This window comes from Elephas maximus, chromosome 11, assembly GCF_024166365.1.
Source record: "Elephas maximus indicus isolate mEleMax1 chromosome 11, mEleMax1 primary haplotype, whole genome shotgun sequence".
Classification (NCBI taxonomy): Eukaryota; Metazoa; Chordata; class Mammalia; order Proboscidea; family Elephantidae; genus Elephas; species Elephas maximus.
In genome coordinates this window covers 51,553,966-51,580,495 of record NC_064829.1, presented here as the reverse complement: position 1 = coordinate 51,580,495, position 26,530 = coordinate 51,553,966, and the positions used below count along the sequence as shown (strand labels likewise).

At 36.9% G+C, this 26,530-nt stretch overlaps 1 protein-coding gene across 1 annotated transcript in view; it reads left to right on the top strand.

Moving 5' to 3' along the window:
- The window catches only part of RIT2 (Ras like without CAAX 2), a 399,832-nt gene that overhangs the window by 73,736 nt on the left and 299,566 nt on the right, over positions 1-26,530 (top strand). Inside the window, exon 2 of the mRNA XM_049900689.1 lies at positions 7,704-7,760. Within this exon, the coding sequence (XP_049756646.1) occupies positions 7,704-7,760 (57 nt within the window). The remainder of the gene's footprint in view (positions 1-7,703; positions 7,761-26,530) is intronic.

Here is a 26,530-nt window from a genome sequence, read left to right as displayed (position 1 = left end):
ATGAGTGAACTCTAATTCAATGTTCTCAAATAGCCATGTAGAGACAAAACAAAAAGCAGAATCAAAATTCAAGAATTAAGAACCAGAAAAGCACTAAGAAAGGTAGAGATATTTTCATAATTGTGCAAACAGAAATGAAATTGAAGGAGCAAAGAAAATCACCTCAGAATTAAAGAATGCATTACAAAGTGCCCATAAGAAAATAATTGGAGTAAAAGTCAAATATGAGACAAGAAACCAAAGGAGAATAAAGATAACATTAATAATAATAACAAATAAATAATAAATAAGCCAGGGAGAAAGTAGTGGAAATGGAATGCAGAAAATTTTAACAATGTAAGAGTTAAAGTTCCTGAAGAAGAAAAAATTCTACGGAAGGCAACAGTCCATGAAAACTTTTTAAAATTGGAGAAAACATGTAACAACTTAAAAAGCTTCCACTTATATCTGGAAAAATTGGTCTGGAACTACTGAGTTCAAGATATACCTTAGTAAAAGCATTGACTGTATAGGGAAAAAAGAAACACTCATGACCTCCAGGAAAACAGGTCAAATGGTTAAAATGGTTAAGAATATCACATCAGACATCTCAAGACCAGCAAAAAAAGCAAAATAAAAACCCAGACGCAGTGCCTTGCATAAAAAGCAAGGCAACAGGAAAGAGCCTTTTCAAGAAATTAGAAAAAAAGTGCAGACCAAGGATTTTATATCCAGCCAAGCTGGTCTATCACTCATGAATAATAATTTGAAAATCCTAAATAACATATTAGCTAATAGATTCTAACACCTTATTAAGAAAATAAGACAGCATAACCAACTGAAATGAAATGAAAGAATAGTTTAATATTAGGAAGTCCATTAGAAGTCATCATATTAATATTTCTAAGGAGAAATTAATATTTCTATGATTATCTCCATGACACTTAAAAAGCCTTTGAAAAAAATTGAACCTCTATTCCTTACTAAAGATTTAAAGAAAATAGAAAAGAGCCACTACTTCCATAACATAATGAAATATGTATATATACACTGTAACACTAAAGCCAGTATCTTGTTTAGAAAGAAAAAGAGCATTTCCACCAAGGAAAGTCAAGAAAAAGTCAAAGATGGTCACTATTTCCGTGACTATTTAATATTGTTCTGAGGGAATTAACCCATGAAAATAACAAAATAATTAATTATGCTTATAAGAATTAGGTATGCTTGGGAACTCAAAAAAAGTCAATGATAAAAACAACCCAAACAATAAAATAATTTAACAAGTTTAAAAGCTATAAAGTTAACATGCAAAAAAAATCAATAGCCTTTATATAAACCATAACCACCTTATTGGTTCACTCTGGTACAGAGATTCAGCAGCCCAATACCAACACTCACTTGATTTATACTCACAACTCTCTTTTACACAAGTGCTCTAAGATATTTCAAAAGATAGAACCAATTCTTGTGATGGCCTCCCATTATCCTTATTCTTCTGCAGTATTCTTATTCATGGCTAATATTCATAGCCTCCTGCTGCAGTCAGTGATACAGTCTCTGAGAACTGAACTACTAAATGTGTATTGGCAATGATTTTGTTTATGAGTGAATCTTTAAATATAGGTAGTCCCTGGGTTACCAACATCCAATTTATGGACAGCACATACTTGCCTTTTAACGTTATGTAAATCTGCCCTCACTTTGAAAAGATTGAACTCTTATTCCCCAAAAATTCATCACAATCACCTTTTTGTGCTGCTCATGCAGCTCTTAAATCATTGAAAAGGCTTCGAGCTTTTTATTGCACTAAAAACAAAAACAAACCTGTTGCTGTTGAGTTGATTCCAACTCATAGCAACCCTATAGGGCAGAGTAGAACTGCCCCATACAGTTTCCAAGGAGCAGCTGGTGGATACGAACTGCCCACCTATTGGTTAACAGCCATAACTGGTCATAGCTCGCCATAGCTCTTAACCATTGTGCCACCAGGGCTCCTTTCTTGCACTAAAGTAAGGTTAAGTAAGTACTGTATGCACCTGTTAAACCAAAAAATTAAAACCGTTTTCTTCGAGTCAATTCCAACTCATGGTTGACCCTCTAGTACAGAGCAGAACTGCCCCATAGGGTTTCCAAGGAGTTGTTGGTGGATTGAACTGCCAACCTTTTGGTTGACAGCTGAGCTATTACCCACTATGCCACCAGTTAGTGACTTACAAATTTGACTTAAAGGCACAGTTAAGAACAAATCTTGTTCATAACCCAAGGATTGCCTGTACAGTAAATTCATCCTTATATCATCCAGAGTTTCAATAGTGTGTAAAAAATGTCTTTACTACTTCAAATACTTGTTAAAAGGCAACAACTTTTGGTAAATCCAGCAACATGTTCTGAATCTGTTGATGTAGCAAATTGTCTAAAGTGGATGGGAAAGATTTCCTGGTACCAATGTGAGATTATTTCTCCTGTAATACTCAAAACAGCTCTCTGGGATCTTTTACAAAATCACAAAGCCACAGTTAGGGTAGGTTCTAGGATAAATATTCCTGAAATTTATGTTCTATATGATCTTGCCATGCTTTGCTATCTTTCTTGAATGTACGTTCAGACTGAGCCCATATTGATCATGCTTGTTGGGTGAATCTTGCTACTTGATCCATTGTTCCAAGTCTTAGGAATATTTTCATTTTAAAAACATACTAAATGGATAAGAATAAGTATCTAAGTTGAATGCTAGGAGTCCCTGAGAGACAAATTTCAGATTGAAGTTCCCAGATTCTCTCAAATTGCATTGTTCATGAATACCTTTACTTTCTCACCAAAATTCTGAGTTGTCAGGAAAAGGTTTAAACAGAGAAGAAAATATTCTCTGATGGTTGCGAGTGTGGGGAGGAAGGGAGAGGAGTATCCACTAATTAGATAAAAAAAAAAAAAAAGAATTATTTTAGGTGAAGGGAAAGACAACACACAATACAGGGGAAGTCATCACAACTGGACTAAACCAAAAGCTAAGAAGTTTCCTGAATACAACCAAACACTTCGGGGGACAGAGTAGCAGGGGCAGGGGTCTGGGGCCATGGTTTCAGGGGACATTTAGGTCAATTGGCATAACAAAGTGTATTAAGAAAATGTTCTGCATCCCACTTTGCTGGGTGGCATCTGGGGCCTTAAATGCTAGCAAGGGGTCATCTAAGATACGTCAATTGATTTCAACCCATCTGGAGCAAAGGAGAATGAAGAACACCAAAGACAGAAGGAAAATATGAGCCCAAGAGACAGGACCACATAAGCCAGAGATTCCATCAGCCTGAAACTGGAAGAACTAGATGGTGCTCAGCTACCACCAATGACTGTCCTACAGGAGGACAACAGAGAATCCCTGATGGAGCAGGAGAAAACTGGATTGCAGACCTCAAATCTAATAAAAAGACCAGACTCAGGCATCTGACTGAGACTGGAGGGACCCCAGAGGCCATGGCTCCCAGACTGTCTGTTAGCCCAAAACTAAAACCATTCCCAAAGCCAACTCTTCAGACAAAGACTAGACTGGACTAAAAAAAAAACATAAAATGATGCTGGTGAGGAGCGTGCTTCTTAGCTCAGGTAGACACATGAGACTATGTGGGCGTCTCCTGTCTGGAGGTGAGATGAGAAGGCAGAGGGGACAGGAGCTGTTTTAATGGACATGGGAAATACAGGGGGGAGAGAGGGAGTGTGCTGTCACATTGTAGGGAGGGCAACTAGAGTCACATAACTACGTGTGTATAAGTTTCTGTATGAGAAGCTGACTTGAATTGTAAACTTTCACTTAAAGCACAATTTTTTAAAAAATCTGAGTTATGACTTAGATTGGTATTCACCAGTGCAGATACTCTTTCTTGGGGCCAATTGATCTCAACATATTTCTCGACATTGTGTATGTGTGTACATAAATGTGTATTTGGGGAGAAAAACATCTTAATTTTTACTAGATTCTTAGAACCACTGTATTAAGATATGAAGCCAATGCTATTGAAATCTCTGAATAAAAAGAGCTGTAGAAATTTGAGTTCCTCAGGGAATAACTGTTCAGAAAAAGAATAGAATCCCAAATTTTTGAGGATTTAAACTTGCACATACAATAAATAACCCTTAGACACCAGTCTGATTGACATGTATTTGACAGATTGTGTATCTTCAAAATTGATCTCGTTAGGTATGTAGGAAGGATTTTTTACAAAATTTTGTTTGTGTTACACATTACGTCTGCAAAGGGAAATGTCTCTGAGATGCTTCGTTGGACACCCACTTTGTAAAACACAAAAGAAACTTTTACAGATCAATCTTTCTATAATTATATTTTGAAGTCCTGGAGCAAAGCGCAGCTGGCTCCCTTTTCTTTGGTTTTATCTCAGCGGTAGGCCAGAGGATTTGAGAATTGAAGGGCTTTTTCAATTATACAATAAGCAGCGGGTTTCCATTAAAGAATAAACTCTATCATCTAAATACATGCTAGGGATTCTTATAAATAACTGTAACAGGTAAATCATGGACTAATTCATTTATTTCTCACACTGGTAGTGTGATTCTCAGGGTTAATGTCCAAATTTATCTATCAATTCTTAAAACACTTACATACCTTTTCCTAAAATTTGCTCCAAACTTCTTCAGCCTTCAAAATTATTTTCTAAATCCACAGTACTTGGGGTTTCCGACAATGAAAGAGACAAGGAGCTTCCTCAGAGCTGATGGAGTGAGAAAGCCTTCCCCTAGGGCTGATGCTTTGAATTCAGACATCTGGCCTACTGAACTGTGAGAAAAGAAATTCCTATCTTTTAATGCCACCTATTTGTGGTATTTCTGTTTATGGTATTACTAGGAAACTAAGACAATAAAAAAAAATATGCTATCAAAATTGGGGAGAAGGTGAGGGCCATTTTAAGCCGTAAGGATTAAGTCATGTTCATGGATGAAATCACTTTTCTAAGTCCAAAAGCATAGAGTAGCTGTTTGGGCAGTGGTGAAAATTGATATGAAAAAGGTAACATGGGGCGTGTTTCAAAAAGACCATATGTGCTAGCATATATCCTTAAAGATTGTGTGTGCTCTTTACCCTAATAGTTGCTGACATTAAGAGAGATACGATTTTTGCTTGTTTGTTTTATGGTGATTCTGGTACTATTGTGAAAGGCCTAGTGGAAGGGGAAGCAACAGTTACAGAGAAGGGAATTTTGAGTTCATCGCGATAGAAATATTCAAGAGAAATATAAAATTCTGTGCTAGAGTAACAACCAAAAGAATGGAGGCAGATTCAAAAGATATTTTGAAGGTAGAATTGAAAATTCATGGAGATTGAATCCATAGAGGATGTATGAGATGAAAGCTTCAAAGATATCTTCAAGATTTTGGCATAAATAATTCACTATAAGGCAAGGCTTTTGATCACATTAGGGAATAGGTGTATGTATGTTTGTTTTGAGTAGAGTTGAATGTTTTGAGTGAGGTGGACTGGGATACTGATTTTAATTCTAAATTTACTGAATCTAAGATATCATTGAAATTGAGGTGGGTGATGTTATGGATTTAATTCTGTCCCCTAAAAATGTGTGTCACCTAGGCTAAAATACCATGATTCCCAGAGCTGTGTCATTGTCCTCCATTTTGTGATCTTATATAATTTTCCTATGTGCTGTAAATCCTAATCTCTATGATGTTAATGAGGCAGGATTAGAGGCAGTTAAGTTAAGGAGTCAGGACACAATCTACAGGATTAGGCTATATCTTGAATCAATTCCCTTTGAGATATAAAAGATTGAAGGGAGCAGAGAGGAGAGAGACCTTATAACACCAAGAAAGAAGAACCAGGAGCAGAGCGTATCCTTTGGACCTAGGGTCCCTGTGCTGAGAAGCTTCTAGGCCAGGAGAAGATAGCTGACTAGGACCTTCCCCCAGAGCTGACAGAGAGAGAAAGCCTTCCCCTGGGGCCGGTACACTGAGTTTGGACTTCTGGCCTCCTAAATTGTGAGACAATAAATTTCTGTTTGTTAAAACCATCCTCTTGTGGCATTTCTGTTAATAGCAGCCCTACATAACTAAAACAGATGGCCAGCTAAGCCAATAGTTTAATAATGAGGTCAAGCCTCTGACCTCTGAGCTCTACTTGGGAGCAAGTCACCCCACTCTTCGATTAACAGATGACAGATGTGAGGCAACTGCTATTCTAAAGCTCAGAAAAGCATTTTCCTATTTTTTCCATTATCCTTGATAGTCACTTAATGAATAAGTTGCTTTTTTTTAACCTAAAATATTCCAACTCCTAAGGATATCTGCAAAAAATGCTTTGCATTTCAAAAACTTGCCCCAAACTATCAAACTGAATGACCCTTTCATATGAAAATTCCCTTTGTCAATGCAAAGGTAGGAGGTAAGCCACTGTTACAGTGTAAACAAAAATTCTCTTTCACTGTTTCAGATTCCATTTGTTTTCATTTCTCAGCAGGGTTAGATTGTGCCCTGCATGTGTTTGCATTGTTAGGCTAAGCCTCGTACATGTTGTATTTAACTGATTCTTCCTTGCTCTGATTGTTTGCTGAAACGTGTACGTATACAAACACCTTTGGAAAAAAGGAAGAGAACTATCATGTACTAATTTTTTTCTTTCCAAGTTTATTCCTTTACTTCAGAGCTCCCTTTGTCTCCTAAAAATGGAAATTATAGCTCTGGAAAGAATGTCGAAAATTTAGTGGAGATATAAAGAAGTAATGAAAAATTTTTAAAAGATTGTAAATAATATGGATTGGGCAAAATAAAAGTGACTGAAATATCTTTAATTGGGAAAAGCTGAATAAGGAAAAAAAAAAACAAACTCATAGAATCACATAACTTTATAGCTAATAGGGCCCTCAGAGATTATCTCCTCATTTTAAAGACAGGAAATTAGTCTTAAAGAATATACAGGTCCCTGGGTTTTTAGCTACTAATCTAAAGATTGGTGGTTTGAATCCACCCAAATATGCCATTGAAGAAAAGTCCGGTGATCTGCTTCCATCAAGATTACCTAGAAAACCCTATAGAGCAGTTCTGCTCTGTAACACATAGGGGTTGCCGTAAGTCAGATTCAACTCTAAGGAAATATTTTTGTTTTGTTTTAGTTTCTGGGTAGTACGGATAGTTAATATGTTCAACTGCTAGCTTAAAGGTTGAAGGTTAGAGTCTACTCATAGGCATCTAAGAAGAAAGACTTGGGACCTACTTCCAAAAATTCAGCCATCGAGAACCCTATGCACCACAGTTCTACTCTGACACACATGGGGTTGCCATGAGTCAGAACTGACTCTACCGACAGCAACTGTGGTGGTCGTTAATTTTTTTCTTCTTTAAGTGAATAGACCTTCCCAGCCAGTACCAACTGTTTAACCAGAGCGAGCCAAGAGGGATCCTACACCTATTTAGATTCTCATTATGACATAAAGAGCATTCTTATTTTTACTCCAATGTACTTTTTCTTCAAATACACTTATAATTGGGACATATTTATCCCAGAGAAGAATCTGCTAGTATTTGACATATTTTTCCTCTCTAGAATTTTGTCTTATTTATTATTACTTTGTGGTTCTTGCTGTATAGCTAAATCAGTCATTCACACAAATAAGTTATTCATTAGACTTATTAAAAGATTGATGAGCTATGTTGGTGAATAACTAATTGGTGAATTTTTATTAAATTGAATTCATTTTCATTTGTTTCAGCAATGACAATGCAGTTTATTAGTCATCAATTCCCTGATTATCATGACCCTACTATAGGTGAGTAAAAGTCTCTTTTCTCCTTTAGTACAAATAAATACACTCTAAATAAATGGCTTATAGGTGTCATTGATGTCTATGGAGAATAAGACATATATTTTACACCATGACCCCATACACACATATACATATATAATACATACGTAATACATAAGCTACTGTAATAAAATGACTATTTGTCCTCATTTCTTGATGTGCACTCTGATATTTTCTGCTTCATTCTGTTTCTTTCTGGTAAATGATGGTTGTTGTTGTTACTGTTAGGTGCCACTGCATTGATTCTGACTCATAGCAACCCTATATACAACAGAAGGAAAAACTGTCCCGTCCTTTGCCATCCTTACAGCCTTTGTTATACTTGAGCCCATTGTTGCAGCCATGGTGTCAATCCATCTCAATGAGGGTCTCCCTCTTTTTTGCTGACCCTCTACTTTACCAGGCTTGATGCCCTTCTCCAGGGACTGATTCCTCCTGATAACATCTCCAAAGTATGTGAGATGTAGTCTTGCCATCCTTGCTTCCAAAGAGCATTCTGGTTGTACTTTTTCCAAGTCAGATTTGTTCATTCTTTTGGCAGTCCATGATACCTTCAATATACTTCTCCAGCACCGCAATTCAAAGGTGTCAGTTCTTCAGTCTTCCGTTTTCATCATCCACCTTTCACATTCATATGATGCAATTGAAAACAGCATGGCTTGCGTCAGGCGCACCTTAGTCTTCAAGGTGACATCTTTGCTTTTCAGTACTTTAAAGAGGTCTTTTGCAGCAGATTTACCCAATGCAATGTGTCTTTTGATTTCTTGACTGCTTTTTCCATGGGTGTTGATTGTGGATCCAAGCAAAAAGAAATCTTTGACAACTTCAATCTTTTCTCCTTTTATCATGATGTTGCTATTGGTCCAATTTTGAGGATTTTTGTTTTCTTTATTTTGAGGTGTAATCCAGACTGAAGGCTGTGATCTTTGCTCTTCATCAGTAAGTGCTTCAAGTTCTCTTCACTTTCAGCAAGCAAGGTTGTGTCATCTGCATAATGTGGGTTGTTAATGAGTCTTTTGCCAGTCTTGTTGCCCCTTTCTTCTTCATAAAGTCCAGCTTCTCAGATTATTTGCTCAGCATACAGATTGACTAGATATGGTGAAAGGATACAACCCTGATGCACACATTTCTTGACTTTAAACTATGCAAATAGTCATTCTATTCAAATGACTTCCTCTTGATCTATGTACAGTTTCTTCATGAGCACAATTAACTGTTCTAGAGCTTCCATTCTTTGAAATTTTATCCATAATTTGTTATGATCCACACAGCCGAATACCTTTGCATAGTCAATAAAAAAACAGGTAAAAATCTTTCTGGTATTCTCTACTTTCAGCCAAGATCCATCTGACAGCAGCAATGATATTCCTCATTCCACGTCCTCTTGTAAATCTGGCTTGAATTTCTGGCAGTTCCCTGTGGATGTACTGCTGCAGCCCCTTTTGAATGATGTTTGGCAAAATTCTATTTGCATGTGATATTAATGATATTGTTCGATAATTTCCACATTTGGTTGAATCACCTTTCTTGGGAATAGGCATAAATATGGATCTCTTCCAGTTGGTTGGCCAGGTAGTTATCTTCCAAGTTTCTTGGCATAGACGAGTGAGCACTTCCAGAGTTGAATCAGTTTGTTGAAACATCTCAACTGGTCTTCCGTCAATTCCTGGAGCCTCGTTTCTCGCCAATGACTTCAGCGCAGCTTGGACTTCTTTCTTCAGTACCATTGGTTCTTGATCATATGCTACCTCGTGAAATGGTTGAACATTCACCAAGTCTTTTTGGTATAGTGGGTCTGTGTATACTTTCCATCTTCTTTTGATGCTTTCTGCATCATCTAATATTTTCCCTGTAAAATCCTTCAGTATTGCAACTCGAGGCTTGAATTTTTTCTCCAGTTCTTTCAGCTTGAGAAATGCTGAGCATGTTCTTCCCTTTTGCTTTTCTATCTCCAGGACTTTGTGCATGTCATTATAATACTTTGTCTTCTCAAGCCGCCATTTATAATCTTCCATTCAGCTCTTTTACTTCATCATTTCTTCTTTTTGCTTTAGCTTCTCGACATTCAAGAGCAAGTTTCAGAGTCTCTTCTGACATCCATTTTGGTCTTTTCTTTCTTTCCCGTTTTTTTAATGACCTCTTTCTTTCTTCATGTATGATGTCCGTGATGTCATTTCACAACTCCTCTAATCTTTGTTCATTAGTGTTCAACGTGTCAAATTTACTCCTGAGATGGTCTCTAAGTTTTGGTGGGATTTACTCAAGGTTGCACTTTGGCTCTCTTGGACTTGTTCTAATTATCTTCAGTTTCAACTTGAATCACATATGAGCAATTGGTGGTCTGTTCTGCAGTCAGCCCCTGGCCTTGTTCTGACTGATGATATTGATCTTTTCCATCATCTCTTTCCACAGATGTAGTCCATTTAATTCCTGTGTATTCCATCTGACAAGGTCCATGTGTATAGCGGCCATTTGTTTGTGAAAAAAGGTATTTGCAATGAAGAAGTTGTTGGTCTTGCAAAATTCTATCATGGGATCTCCAGCACTGCTTCTATTGCCAAGGCCATATTTTCTAATTACCGATCCTTCTTTGTTTCCAACTTTTGAATTTCAATCGCCAGTAATTGTCAGTGCATCCTGATTGCATGTTCGATCGATTTCAGACTGCAGAAGTTGGAAAAAACTTCAAGTTCTTCATCTTTGGCCTTAGGGGTTGGTGAGTAAATTTGAATAATAGCCGTATTAACTTGTCTTCCTTATAGCTGTATGAATATTATCCTATCGCTGACAGCATTTTACTTCAGGATTGATCTTGAAATGTTCTTTTTGATGAAGAATGCAACACCATTTTTCTTCAAGTTGTCATTCCTAGCATGGTAGACTATATGACTTTCTAATTAAATGGCCAATACCAGTCCATTTCAGCTTACTAATACCTAGAATATTGATGTTTATGTGTTCTATTTCATTTTAGATGATTACCAATTTTCCTAAATTCGTACATCAAACATTTCACGTTGCAAATAATGGATGTTTATAGCTGTTTCTTCTCATTTTGAGTCATGCCACATCAGCAAATGAAGGTCCCAAAAGCTTGACTTCGTCCAGATCATTAAGATTGGCTCTACTTTGAAGAGGCCCCTTCTCCCCAGTTGTCTCTTGAGTGCCTTCCAACCTGGGGGGCTCATCTTCCAGCATTATATCAGACGGTGTTGTGCTGCTATTCATAAGGTTTTCACCGACTAATTCTTTTCAAAAGTAGACTGCCAAGTTATTTTTCTTAGTCTATCTTAGCCTGGAAGCTCAGTTGAAATCTGTCCACCATGGTTGACCCTGCTGGTGTTTGAATACCAATGGCATAGCTTCCAGCATCACAGCCAAAATTCAAGCTTCCACAGTAGGGCAAGCTGACAGACACATGGAGGAAATGATGGTTAGTATCCATTAAATTGATCTCAGGGTCCACTAATGGGCATCTACATGCATTTGAAAAATTGTGGTCTAAATAATATAATGGATTTTTTTTCATACTTATTTGGTCATTTGCTTGCTTTTATCGGCCTCCAAATCTTCTATTGTAGAAACAGTTAACCGTCTTGATGTAATCTTGCATTTGTAAAAGACATAATTATAGATAAAATATTGTATATCACCAGGAAAACTGAGACTCAAAGAGTCAAATTGTCAGAGCCAAAATCAAGCCATGTTTCCTTCTCCCTATCCAGTTTTATATCATATTACATTGCAGAAACATTGCGTGAGGGGGGCATGTTTCTTGTTTGTTTTGTTTTGTTTTTCTTCAATCAAAGAAGAAAAGATACCTTTAAAATTGCTTCACTAAATCTAAGAGAGTTACTTTAAAGAAGTGGTTGAAAATTCCCGATCAGAATTTCCCAAGCAGAATTCTTTGTCTGGAAACCCACTGGCATTGATAACACATGGAACATTATTTTGTGAGAGAGAGAACCATATAGCTTCTGAATGGCTCATTGCTTACCTGGTCTATGAGTTCGAAACAACACCCTGTTTGACTTGCCTGTTTATTTCCACCCCCACTGGTAACATCCTCTAATTTCTATTCTTCTCATCAAACAATTTTAATTCAAGTGTTACATTACATAACAATTTTATCCTATACATAATTCTTCTGTATTTGTTCCTGCAAATCTGCCAGGACATTTACTTGAAAGCTATAGCTGAAATGAAGGTAGTTCTTTTAAAAAGTTTGATAATGCAGAAAGTCCTCCTCATCAGTTGAACTGAGTTAGTAAGATTTAAGTGTAGGTGATTGGAATGTTAGTAATCAGGAAGGACCTTCTCAAGTTGGGTTTTGTTTCTGAAGAGAAAATAATCACTTTTTAAAATTTTGGAAGTAAGTAGTTGAAATTCTAGTTTAGTTTTGCTCTAAGTCCACTCTCTAAATATCTTGATTATGGAATATCAATTGCTTTACATCATGTGCTATAAGTAAAACAAGAGGGAGATCTCTGGGCAAAAGCTCTGAATCTTTTATCTTGTTGAAAAGTTCAACACTATATCATTTATGAAGTCACAAGTTCACTCTGTTGTTCATTATCTTCTGTTATTGTTTAAGCTTTGTATACATTGATGTTTCAAAAACCTGCCTCTTGCTTACCAGTCTCTCATGTCTCATGGCTTGAACAGGGCAGTAGATATGAATAAATCATAAATGGCTTCTACAGGAGGAAGATATGAGAAGTATGCAATGATGACTCCTTTAGATACCCACAAGGCACATCCATCATTTCAGATTAATCTAACTGGACATTCAATGATAACAGATAGCTGAAATCATACCTTTTTCTGGCTATAAATAAAATAGCTTTAAGGAAGAAGTTTGAAAATGGAGACACAGAGCGTTTTATTACTTTCAATTTGATTTTCCCATCATCTCATTTCTTGGCTTCTCTAGTGGGAATATTGGTTAAATTTTTTCCATTGGTATCCAATTGCTTGAAGACAGTGAAAATCCCAAATAATTTACTTTTCACCTGCTCAGGCTATATAACTGGAACTCAGTCAGGCTGACTTAATGGCCTCTCAAGAGGAAATTCATACTAGTACATTTGAAAATCATACAAATTAGAGAAGAATACCACCTATCAAGATTACTTATTTCACAATTTAGAAAAGAAATGAATTTTTTTTTCAATCCACATTAAGTCTGTCATTCTACTGAGGTATTGAAAAGTTTTTCTCTGAAGTCATTGATGGATTTGTATGGTTTTATATTTCCCCTTATATTCAGCTTAGAATTATTCTTCTTTCAAGTCCATATCAATTCTGAAAACCTAGGTTTCCTTTATGACTGAGAAGAATGACAGTTATTTCTACTACCAGTGTTCTTCTCAAATGAGTAATTGTTCTTATTTACTTGGTGACAGTTTCAAAGTCAGTACTCATAGGTTCCACTTCTGCAAATCCGTGGAAGATACCTGTGAAGGGATATTGAGATGCATTGATTGTATTCCTCCATGCAAGAAGACTTCACACGAAGATTAAATTAGGTTCCTTATAAAGATGCCAAATATGGATAAGTTCAAGTTTTCATTTAATTTTCAGGTGAAGTTCCTCTAAGCATTAGGCATTGTGCTAAGTGCTGTTTGATTTTTTTTTCATAGTAAAATAGTTATGGAAATAATAAGAAGAAATAACATCTTGACTAAAAGACTGATGTCCAAACCTTATATCAATGAAAGCTCATACCATAATTAACAACAGATCATTAGGGATGGCCATTGTATGCAATTAAATCAGCAATAAATAAATAAATAAATGCCTGCTCTCTGCAAAGCAATCTGCAGTCCTAAAGAAATTAAAACAAAAAAATTAGAATAGCAGTTTTTCTTCTCAAGGAATGCTCGATCCAGGAAGAAGAATCAAGATAAATATCCAAAGGGTTTTGAAAGGATGGAGAGTCCTTTCAGTTGCCCTGTTCTAAGCTTTATTAACTGTGATTTGGGGTCACAGCTTTCTGTATTGTTTTACAAAGCCACGAATCTCCTTCCAGCCATTATAGCATTCAGAAGTATTCCTTTGAAGAGGCTTTCCAGAGAACTTTGGAATTCTTAAAAACTTTTAAGAAGTTTACCTTGGAGGATTTGTTTTTTCTACGCTACTTTAGTCCTATTGCAAATTGCTTGAATTTAAAAAATCTTATTTTATGTAATTATAATTTAACACAATTGAAATATATTAGAAATCAGGTTGTTGAAACTTTTTTTTTCTGCAATAGAAGAAAATATCCCCTTCCTTTGAACCAAAACTATAAATATTAGGTTCTCATTTGTGGGCTATATGTTTTAGTCCAAGAGTATAATGCAAGAGTATCAATATTGATTATTGATTTCTTAACACAGTGAAAATTTCTCCTGTTGAGGTTTATTGGTAATCCAGTGAAGGTAGACATGTGAGAATAGAAAACCAGGTCACATTACTTGGCAAGGCAAATGAATACAGGTGGATGAAAACAAGATATTGAGTCACAATTACCTTGATGTGAAGAAGACACATGGGACTGGCTGGAAATTTTTGAACACTGAAGGATTTGTGTTCCCTCTGAATTACAGAGCATCTTCACTTTAAGTCATATATGTTGTTTTTGTTAGGTGCCGTCAAGTCAATTCCGACTCATAGCGACCATAGGCACAACAGAATGAAACACTGCCTGGACCTGTGCCATCCTCACAATCGTTATTATGCTTGAGCCCATTGCTGCAGCCACTGTGTCTGTCCATCTTGTTGAAGGTCTTCCTCTTTTCTGCTGACCTTGTACTTTACCCAGCACGATGTCCTTCTCCAGAGACTGATCCCTCTGATAACCTGTCCAAAGTATGGAAGATGCAGTCTCGCCATCCTTGCTTCTAAGGAGCATTCTGGTTGTACTTCTTCCAGGACAGATTTGTTTGTTCTTTTGGCAGTCCACGGTATATTCAATATTCTTCGCCAACACCACAATTCAAAGGCGTCAATTCTTATTTGGTCTTCCTTCTTCATTGTCCTCCTTTCACACGCATATGATGCGATTGAAAATATCATGGCTTGGGTCAGGCGCATCTTAGTCTTCAAGGTGACATCTTTGCTTTCCAACACTTTAAAGGGGTCATTTGCAGCAGATTTACTCAATGAAATGCTTTTTTTGATTTCTTGACTACTGCTTCCGTGGGGTTGATTGTGAATCCAAGTAAAATGAAATCCTTAAAACTTTAGTCTTTCCTCAGTTTAGCATGATGTTGTTTATTGGTCAAGTTGTGAGGTTTTTTGTTTTGTTTATGTTGAGGTGTAATCCATACTGAAGGCTGTGGTCTTTGGTCTTCATTAGTATGTGCTTCAAGTCCTCTTCACTTTCAGCAAGCAAGGTTGTATCACCTGCGTAACGCAGGTTGTTAATGAGCCTTCCTCCAATCCTGATGCCCCACTCATACGTGAATTGATGGTTATTTCTTACAGTTCTCTAAGACAGTTGTTTTGGCCCACTATCCCTGGAAGCCTGTAAAATTTGACCGTATTATTATTATATGTTGTTGTTATTTGCCGTTGAGTCAGCTTCAACTCAAGGCAACCTTAAGTGTACTAGAATGAATGTTGCCCAGTCTGGTGCCATCGTCATGATTGTTGGTATGTTTGAGTCCATTGTTATTGCTATTGTATTTTTTTATAGCACTGGTTCTATGCCAGGGACCATACTAGATCTGGGATATATAGAGATTACAAACATAGTCTCTACTTTCAAAGAAGAAGAGATATGGTGGGAAAGATAAATCAGCAAACAAAACTGCACGATGGTTCTATGAAATGGAGAAGCACAGGTTGCTAAAGAAGGGCAAGGTAGATATATTTCACTTGACCTGAAGGGGCATAAGATAGTTTTGGAGCAAATACTCTTGGCACTGAGTTTTGAAAAATGCATACAAGTGAGAGGAAGAAAGATTGTGTATTTCCAGAAAAACAAAAAGCACACATGCCTGAGAAAGATGGCATAGCATGTGACAGAGCCTATGACATTTTTGGAACCAGAAGTCCTAAGGCTGAATTAAATAGCATAATGTGCAGAGTAGCAAAAGATATTATCAGGAACCAGATCTTGAAAGATTTTGTAGGCCTGGCTAAGAGTTTAGATACCTATAGCCTTGTCTTCTCCTTTTAAATAAATATTGATATTACAGATGGCCAACTTGACTTTTCCATTAAGATAATTCTAAGAAAGTCAAAACTAAAACTGTCCAAACTTTAACTAATAAACTGGTCTCCCCTAGTAGATCTTTGCCTCACCATGGTGCCTTCATTCACTAAGATCTCATGCCACAAACCCAAGAGCAATTCTTTTTTTTTTTTTTTTTTTAATTTTCATTGTGCTTTAAGTGAAAGTTTACAAATCAAGGTGGACTCTCATACAAAAATTTATAAACACCTTGCTATATACTCCTAATTGCTCTCTCCTAATGAGACAGCATGCTCCTTCCCTCTGCTCTCTTTTTTCTGGTCCATTGGGCCAGCTTCTGATCCCCTCTACTCTCTCATCTCCCCTTCAGACGGGATATGCCAAAAGAATCTCATGTGTCTCCTTAACCCAGGAAGCCTTCTTCCCCAGTATCATTTTCTATCCCATAGTCCAGTCTAATCCCTGTCTGAAGAGTTAGCTTTGGGAATGGTTCCTGTCTTGGGCTAACAGAAAGTCTGGGGACCATGACCATCGGGGTCCTTCTAGTCTCAGTCAGACCATTAAGTCTGGTCTTTTTATGAGAATTTGGGGTCTGCATCCCACTGCTCTCCTGCTCCCTCAGGGGTTCTCTGTTGTGTTCCCTGTCACGGCAGTCATCGGTGGTAGCTGGGCACCATCTAGTTCTGGTCTCAGGATGATGTAGTTGCTGGTTTATTGGCCCTCTCTGTCTCTTGGGCTTGTAATTACCTTGTGTCCTTGGTGTTCTTCATTCTCCTTTGCTCCAGGTGGATTGAGACCAATTGATGCATCTTAGATGGCTGCTTGCTAGCGTTTAAGACCCCAGACGCCACTCTCCAAAGTGGGATGCAGAATGTTTTCTTAATAGATTTTATTATGCCAATTGACTTAGATGTCCCCAGAAACCATGGTCCCCAAACCTCTGCCCCTGCTACTCTGGCCTTCAAAGTGTTCAGTTTATTCAGGAAAATTCTTTGCTTTTGGTTTAGTCCAGTTGTGCTGATCTCTCCTGTATTGTGTGTTGTCTTACCCTTCACCTAAAATAATTCTTATTTACTATCTAATGGAAACCCTCTCCTCCCTCCCTCCCCCCCCATAATCATCAAAAAGTATTTTCTTCTCTGTTTAAACTATTTCTTGAGTTCTTATAATAGTGGTCTTATACAGTATTTGTCCTTTTGTAACTAATTTCACTCAGTATAATGCCTTCCAGATTCCTCCATGTTATGAAATGTTTCACAGAATCATCACTGTTTTTTATTGATACGTAGCATTCCGTTTGTTTTTGAGTGGGTAGCATTCCATTGTGTGAATATACCATAATTTTTTTATCCATTCATCTGCTGATGGGCACCTTCGTTGCTTCCATCTTTTTGCTATAGTAAACAGTGCTGCAGTGAACACAGTTGTGCATATATCTGTTTGTATAAAGGTTCTTATTTCTCTAGGATATATTCAAAGGAGTGGGATTGCTGGATGGTATGGTAGTTTTTTGGGGTTTATAGTAGTTCTATTTCTAGCTTTTTAAGGAAGCGCCAAATCAATTTCTAAAGTGATTGTACCATTTTACATTCCCAACAGCAGTGTATAAGTGTTCCAGTCTCTTTACAACCTCTCCAACATTTATTAATGCCAGCCTTGTTGGAGTGATATAGAATCTCACTGAAGTTTTGATTTGCGTTTCTCTAATGCTAATGAGCATGAGCTACCTGTTAGCTACCTGAATGTCTTCTTTAGTTAAATGTCTCTTCATATCCTTTGCCCATTTTTAATTGGATTATTTGTCTCTCTGTAGTTGAGTTTTTGCAGTATCATGTAGATTTCAGAAACCAGATGCTGATCAGAAATGTCATAGCTAAAAACTTTTTCCCAGTCTGTAGGTAGTCTTTCTAATCTTTTGGTGAAATCTTTGGATGAGCATAGGTGTTTGATTTTTAGGAGCTCCCAGATATCTGGTTTCTCTTCTGCGCTGTTAATAAAATTTTGTATACTGTTTATGCCTTGTATTAGGGCTCCTAGTGTTGTCCCTATCTTTTCTTCCATGATCTTTATTGTTTTAACCCACCCGCTCACTGCCGTCGAGTCGATTCCAACTCATAGCGACCCTATAGGACAGTAGAACTGCCCCATAGAGTTTCCAAGGAGCGCCAGGTGGATTCGAACTGCTCACCTTTTGGTTAGCAGTTTTAGATATTATATTTAGGCATTTGATCCATTTTGAGCTAGTTTTTGTGCATGGTATGAGGTATGGGTCTTGTTTCATTTTTCTGGAGATGGATATCCAGTTATGACAGCACCATTTGTTAAAAAGACAGTCTCTTCCCCATTTAACTGACTTTGGGCATTTGTCAAATATCAGCTGCTCATATGTGGGTGGATTTATGTCTGGATTCTCAATTCTGTTCCATTGGCTTATTTACCTGTTGTACCGGTGTGGCAGTATAATAGGTTCTAAAATCAGAGTGAGGCCTCCCAGTTTGTTCTTCTTTTTCAGAAATGGTTTACTTATCCAGGCCCTCTTTCTCTTCTGTATGAAGTTGGTGATTTGCTTCTCCATCTCATTAAAAATATCGGTGGGATTTGGATCAGAATTTCATTAAAACTATAGAACATTTTTGGTAGAATAGACATTTTTACTATGTTAAGTCTTCCTATCCATGAACAAGGTATGTTTTTCCACTTATTTACATCTCTTTTGGTTTCTTGTAGTAGCATCTTGTAGTTTTCTATAAATAGGTCTTTTACATCTCTGGTAAGATTTATTCCTAAGTATTTTATCTTCTTGGGGGCTACTGTAAATGGTATTGATTTGGTGATTTCCCCTTTGATGTTCTTTTTGTTGGTGTAGAGGAATCCAAGTGATTTTTGTATGTTTGTCTTGTATCCCAATACTCTGCTGAACTCTTCTATTAGGTTCAGTAGTTTTCTTGAGGATTCCTTAGGGTTTTCTGTGTATAAGATCATATCATCTGCAAATAGAGATACTTTTACCTCTTCCTTGTCCATCTAGATGCCCTTTATTTCTTTATCTAGCCTAATTGCTCTAGCTAGGACCTCCAGCACAATGTTGAATAAAAGTAATGATAAAGGGCATCCTTGTCTGGTTCCCGATCTCAAGGGGAATGCTTTCAGGCTCTCTCCATTTAGGGTGATGTTGGCTGTTGGCTTTGTATAAATGCCCTTTATTATGTTGAGGAATTTTCCTTCTATTCCTGTTTTGCAGAGAGTTTTTATCATGAATGAGTGTTGAACTTTGTCAAATGCCTTTTCTACATCAATTGATAAAATCATGTGGTTCTTGTCTTTTGTTTTATTTATATGATGGATTATATTAATTGTTTTTCTAATGTTGAACCATCCCTGCATAGCTGGTATGAATCCCACTTGGTCATGGTGAATTATTTTTTGATATGTTGTTGAATTCTATTGGCTAGAATTTTGTTGAGGATTTTTGCATCTAAGTTCATGAGGGATGCCCATTGCTGTCGAGTCGATTCTGACTCATAGCGACCCTATAGGAAAGAGTAGAACTGCCCCATGGAGTTTCCAAGGAGCGCCTGATGGATTTGAACTTCCGACCTTTAGGTTAGTAGCTGTAGCACTTAACCACTATCCCACCAGGGTTTCCTTCATTGAGGGATATAGGCCTGTAATTTCCCTTTTTTGTGGTGTCTTTACCTGGTTTTGGTATCAGGGATATGGTGGCTTCATAGAATGAGTTTGGGAGTATTCTGTCCTTTTCTGTGCTCTGAAATACCTTTAGTAGTAGTGGTGTTAACTCTTCTCTGAAAGTTTGGTAGAACTCTGCATTGAAGTTGTCTGGGCCAGGGCTTTTTTTTGTTGTTGTTGGGAATTTTTTGATTGCCTTTTCAATCTCTTCTTTTGTTATGAGTCTATTTAGTTGTTTTACCTCCGTTTGTGTTAGTTTAGGTAGGTAGTATGTTTCTAGGAATTCATCCATTTTTTCTAGGTTTTTAAATTTGTTACAGTACAATTTTTCGTAGTAATCTGATATGATTCATTTAATTTCATTTGGGTCTGTTGTCATATAGCCTGTCTCATTTCTTATTCAGATTATTTGCTTTCTCTCCTGTTTTTTCTTTTGCCAGTTTGGTCAATGATTCATCAATTTTGTTAATTTTTTCAAAGAACCAGCTTTTGGTCTTGTTAATTCTTTCAATTGTTTTCCTGTTTTCTATTTCATTTAGTTCTGCTCTAGTTTTTTATCATTTGCTTTCTTCTGGTGCCTGAGGGTTTCTTTTGTTGCTCTCTTTCTATTTGTTCAAGTTGTAGGGATAATTCTTTCATTTTGGCCCTTTCTTCTTTTTGGATGTGTGCATTTACTGACATAAACTGACCTCTGAGCACTGCTTTCACTGTGTTCCAAAGTTCTGATAGGAAGCATTTTCATTCTCATTGGATTCTATGAATTTCTTTATGCCATCCTTAATGTCTTCTATAAGTCAGTCTTTTTTGAGAAGGGTATTGTTTAGTTTCCAAGTGTTTGATTTCTTTTACCTGCTTTTCCTGTTATTAATTTCTACTTTTATGGCCTTTGGTCAGAGAAGATGCTTTGTAATATTTCAATGTTTTGGATTCTGCTAAGGCTTGCTTTATGACCTAATAGGTGGTCTATTCTAGAGAATGTTCCATGTATACTAGAAAAGAAAGTGTACTTGGTTGCTGTTGGTGGAGTGTTCTGTATATGTCTATGAGGTCAGGTTGGTTGATTGTGGCATTTAGATCTTCTGTCTCTTCATTGAGCTTCTTTCTGGATGTCCTGTCCTTCACCAAAAGTGGTGTGTTGAAATCTCCTACTATAATTGTTGAGCTGTCTATCTCACTTTTCAGTGCTGTTAGAGTTTGTTTTATGTATCTTGCAGCCCTGTCATTGGGCACATAAATATTTAATATGGTCATGTCCTCCTGGTATATTGTCCCTTTAACCATTATATACTGTCCTTCCTTACCCTTTATGGTGGATTTAACTTTAAAGTCCATTTTGTCAGAAATTAATATTGCCACTCCTGCTCTTTTTTGATTGTTGTTTGCTTGATATATTTTTTCCATCCTTTGAGTTTTACATTGTTTGTGTCTCTAAGTCTAAGTTTTGTCTCTTGTCGGCAGCATATAGACGGATCCTGTTTTTTTATCCATTCTGCCACTCTCTGTCTCTTTATTGTTGCATTTAGTCCATTTACATTCAGGGTAATTATGGACAGGTATGAGTTTAGTGCTGTCATTTTGCTGTCTTTTTTTTGTGTGTCGTTGACAGTTTTTTTTTTCCTACTTAATTTTTTGTGCTGAGTAGTTTATCTTTTTATATTGTCTTTTCCCCTTATTCATTGTTGTTGATTTTGTTTCTACTGAGTCTCTATTTTTTTCTTGTATTTTATTTTGATGATTTTGATGAGTAGGATAGTTAATCTCCTTTGCGGCTACCTTAATATTTTCCCCTATATTTCTATATTTAAACCTAACTTTTATTTCTTTATATCACCTTGTCTTCCTCTCCATATGAAAGATCTTTGACTACATTTCTTAGTCCCTCTTTATTATTTTAATGTTGTCTTCTTTTACATAATGACACAGCTGTTTTCCTCTTTTGAGTGTTTTTTAATCTTTATTTACATTTGTGGTTTCCCTGTCTGGGTTATCATCTGATTGCTCTGTCCTGTGTTCTAGTCTTCAGTTGATACCTGAAATTATTGAGTTTCTAACCAAAGAACTCCCTTTAGCGTTTCTTGTAGTTTCAGTTTTGTTTTAGTTTATCTGGAAATGTCCTAATTTTGCCTTCATATTTGAAAGACAGTTTTGCTGGATTTATGACTTTTGGCTGGCAATTTTCTTCCTTCAATTCTTTATATAAGTCATTCCATTGCCTTCTTGCCTGCATGGTTACTGCTGAGTAGTCTGAGTTTGTTCTTATTGGCTCTCCTTTGTAGGTGACTTTTCGTTTATCTTTAGCTGCTCCTAAAATTCTCTCTTTATCTTTGGTTTAGGCAAGTTTGATTTTAATATGTCTTGGTGACTTTCTTTTAATATCTACTTTATGTGGAGTTCGATGGGCATCTTGGGTCCAAGAGTAATTCTTGATGCTTGCTTCAATTTCTCCAAAATGAAATTATTCATCAAGCTCTGTTGTTGCACCTCGAAAACATGTCTTGAGCCTGGAGCATCTCTCTATCACCTCTGCTGCCATCTTGGTCCAAGCCACTCTGAAATCCAACTTGAACTAGTTTTTTGAACCAGTTTTTACAAGAACGGAGAAATAGCATTAAAAATGCAAATTTGGACTACTGTCTTTTCTGCTTAAAACTCCTCAGGCTGGTGAATTTTTTTTTTTTTTTTTTTTTTTTTTTTTTTTTTTAGCACGAAGAACAAAATTCCAAGCATGGAGTGAAGACTCATAGTTTTGCCCCTGTCTACCTTTCCAGCTTCTGCATTTGCCAACTCCCGTCTCTCCACTTCTTGGGCTTCAGTCACACCCACCTTCTCTTGGATTTGTAAACCAGCCAAGTCCCTCCCTGCCTTAGGGCATTGACACACACATATTTCTGCCCAGAAATTCTTTACTCACCACTCTCCATCTTTGTCTTGTTAACACTTACTCCTTCAGCAATTTTCAACTTAAGCATTGCTTCCTCAAGATAACCCCTTACCCCCAAAAAGATACTTCTTCTTTTATTCATTTTTCAGAACCTCGTATTTCTCCTTAATATAATTTATCTCTACATAATCAAATAATTGTTTAGGTAACAATTTAATTAAAGTGTCATTAGGCTGGGAACTCCCAGTTAATCACTCGTGAATTGCCAGATCCTAGCAGAGGGTCTAGCATATAGTAGATGTTCAAAAATATTTGTTGAAAAAAATATATAAATAAATACGTTTCTAGGAAAGCATTAATAGTTTTTATACTTTGCTATAGTTAACTTTAGAGCCCTGGGGGAGAATAAAACTAATAGCTAATCAAAGGTGTGCTAGTGACCTTTAGTAAAAATTTCCTATGCATACGTAATTGCTATGCCTTGTCCTGAATGGTTACCAGAAGAAAATTTCCTTGGAAAAATTAAAAGTACTGTACATATATCAATTATTATTTTCTATTTTCTCTTCTTCTTTCTTGTCTCTGCTTCTTCATTCTCTATTAATTTAACAAATATTTATTAAGCATCCACTATGTGGCTAGCATTGTTCAAGGCACAGAGTCAATAAATAGACATAAATACACAGGAATGCTTTCCTCACTGAACTTCCCTATCTAATTTTATTTCATCATCTCTAAGAGCTGATCATATCTCTTTCTCTAGAGTTCAGGTGTCCTTTTATTCTCATTACATTAAGATGACTTGCAGTCATTTTGTAAGTACAACACACAATTTGGTTAGAGTAAACTGAACTTGGAGCCCTGATGGCACAGTAGTTAAGAGCTCAGCTGCTAACCAAAAGGTCAGCAGTTTGAATCCACCAGCAACTCTTTGGAAACCCTCTGGGGCAGATCTACTCTGTCCTATAGGGTCACTATGAGTCGGAATCAACTAGAAGGCAATAGCTATGAGTTTTTTGTTGTTGTTGGTGGTGGTGTTGTTGCTGTTAAAATAAACTTAAAGACCTATTGTTTCTTTGGATTGTTTTCCCTGAATAAAGAAAACAGCATTAATGACCCAGGAACCAGTTATCATTTTTTTCCCCAACCTCCCATACATGTATTCAGTTCTTATAAAATTATAGTGCCCAGAAATTAATGGAACCAGCAAGTTTCCAGCTCCACTTACATAACCTATTTTCAAGGGACACAGTTGTGCATGCTCTTGTAATTGGCTCAACTTTTCCTCTTTTAGTGTGTTAGGCTTCCAATTTCACTTACAAACCATGACTACTGTATAATACACACATCTAGAAGAATTATATTCTTCTTGAGCAATTGGTAAGAGCCGTAATGAGCTCTACAGGAAAAGAATAAAATGGCATATATAGAGTTAAGTCTTCCTGAATGATTTGGGAGGCTTGAAAAAACAAGGACCTTATGTAAGTGGCAAAGTACATCAACAAGATGGACAGGTCATCTGTGGATAGCATCATGCCCAATGACTGTTAGTGTAAGAAAAAGATCAGTGTGCTTAGACCATCGTGGGACAAATGTACAACATTAAGTATACATTTCCAAGTCTCTCTGATGGAATACAAAGTTCCTAATCTAAGGATTTTAGAGAAATAGTGTGTTTGAATCATGTTAAAATGGCTTGCTCAGTGTCTACAATGTACATTAATAGAGTTACTCCTTTGTGCCTGTAGAAAATTCCTGTTAAAATGTAAATGCTCAGGGGAGAGGTAATGCTCTGAGCCATTAGGAGTCATATATTAGCATAGATTAATGTATCCAATTATTTTAGGAAGCAAACCACAGTTATGGTTTACAGAGCAGCACTAAAGAGGTCTAGAGAAGGGAGGGCCTTACTAGCAGGTGGAATAAGTGCAACAGTTTAATTCTTAAAAGAAATCAAGACCTATAAACCCAATTTGTAGAATTATATTTATTAGTGATTCTGGAATACCTGAACACAGTAGAATAAAAAGGAAACTAGTGCCAGATCCAATAGATTGGAAAATGAATTCTGCTCTTTACATAGGTCCCTGGGAGTTGCAAACATTTTGCACTTGGCTACTAAACTAAAATTGGCAGTTTCCACCCAGTGGTACCATGGATTAAAGGCCTGAATATCTGCTTCTGTAAAGATTACAGCCAAGAAAACCCTATGGAGCAGTTTTACTCTGTAACACATAGACATTGGGCTGCCATGAGTCAGGATCGACTCAATCAAGCTGGTTTAGGGTTTTGTGTGTGTGTGTGTGTGTTTTGTTCTTACCGAGTTCGTTCCTTTTTAACCTTTAGGTCTCAGCTTGCATAGTACCTCCTCAAAGAGGTCTTCTTTGACCAACTTATCTAAATTAACTGCTCAAGGCATGAACATGAACACATATAAATGCATGCCACATATACATTTATTTCATACATCAGTGCACAACTTGTTTCCTTAGTTATGTTTATCAACTTCTGCAATAAAATTTTATTATTTTTTGCCAGTCTCCCCATCTGGGATTCAGGCTCCATAAAGGCAGGAACCGTATCTGTCTTACTTTACTGTATTTTACACAGGACCAAGTACACTGCACGGTCTATAAGGAGTGTTCAAAAACATTTGTTGACTAGAAGAACACATGAATGACCTTGATATCTTCTCTTTCCCTCTTACCTAATATATTTCATGATCACATGATTTTAGACCCTGAGCCCCTCTCTCCTTTGATGTGGTATGCTAAGCCACCCACAGATTAAACCAAAACCTCTCATTGTTCTACTCCTGCATTGGAACAGCTGAGCGTAACCATTCTTCCTGGTCTCGTTTTATATGGATTGACAAGGATCTCAAGTGGGCTCTTAATAATTCCTTGCAAACACATTTAGGTCCCTAGTCTACTTCTCACTCCCCTAAATCCAGCAACTTTTTGCTTCTTCATACTCTCTCTCTGATGGCCTTGCTTTTCACTTTACTACGAAAAATGAAACAATCAGAAGATAAATTTCCAAGGATACCTACCACTCTGCACCCATATTTGCTCATCCTAATTATTATTTAGATGAAATATGCATGGTAATAAACCAGTATCACCACTTGTATTTCAGTAGATCCCATCTCCTCTCAAGGATCTTGATCCAACAAATCTCTCTCTGTTTTGGCTCTTTCTCCATAATCATAAAAACATGCTTTTTTTTTTTTTCTAACATTCTAAAATTTAAAAGGAAAAAAATTAAAAACCATTTGACCTCACTCGCTCTACCAGATCAACCCCCGTTTTCTCTGTTGTCTTTGCTATAAAAGTCCTCAAAGTGTTGTTTGTACCACCAGTCTCTAATCTCTCTCCTTCTACTTTCTTAAGTCAACTCCAGTTGGGTTTTCTCCCCATACCACTCTAATGAAATTGCTTTATCATGCATGATTACCTTGACCTGTTTGTTGCATATCCGATGGACACGTTTTATTCTCTCCATCTTGATCTACCAACAGCATTTGACATGGTCTATCACTCTTTTCAAGGATCCCTGGTGGTGGAATGGTTCAGTGCTTGGCTGCTAACTAAAAGGTCAGTGCTTCAAACCCACCACTGGCTCTGTACAGGAAAAGACCTGATGATCTGCTCCCATAAAGATTGCAGCCTAGAAATCCCTATGGGGCAATTCTGCTGTGTCACATAGGGTCATTATGAGTCAGGATCAACTTGATGATCCACAACAAAATTCTCTCAGCTTCGTCTGCTTTTTTCACTTGGCATCCAGGACACCATACTCTCTTGGTTTTTCTCTAACTTCTGTTAATACCTTCATGGACTCCTGGACCAGCTCTTCCTCTTCTGCTAGACTTCGATTATTAAAATCCCCTGACTGATTGCTTAGTTGTATGGACACACTCTCCCTTCGTGAAATCAGATAGATGGTCGATAGATAATCTCCCTTTCTTATTTCTTTACTAAA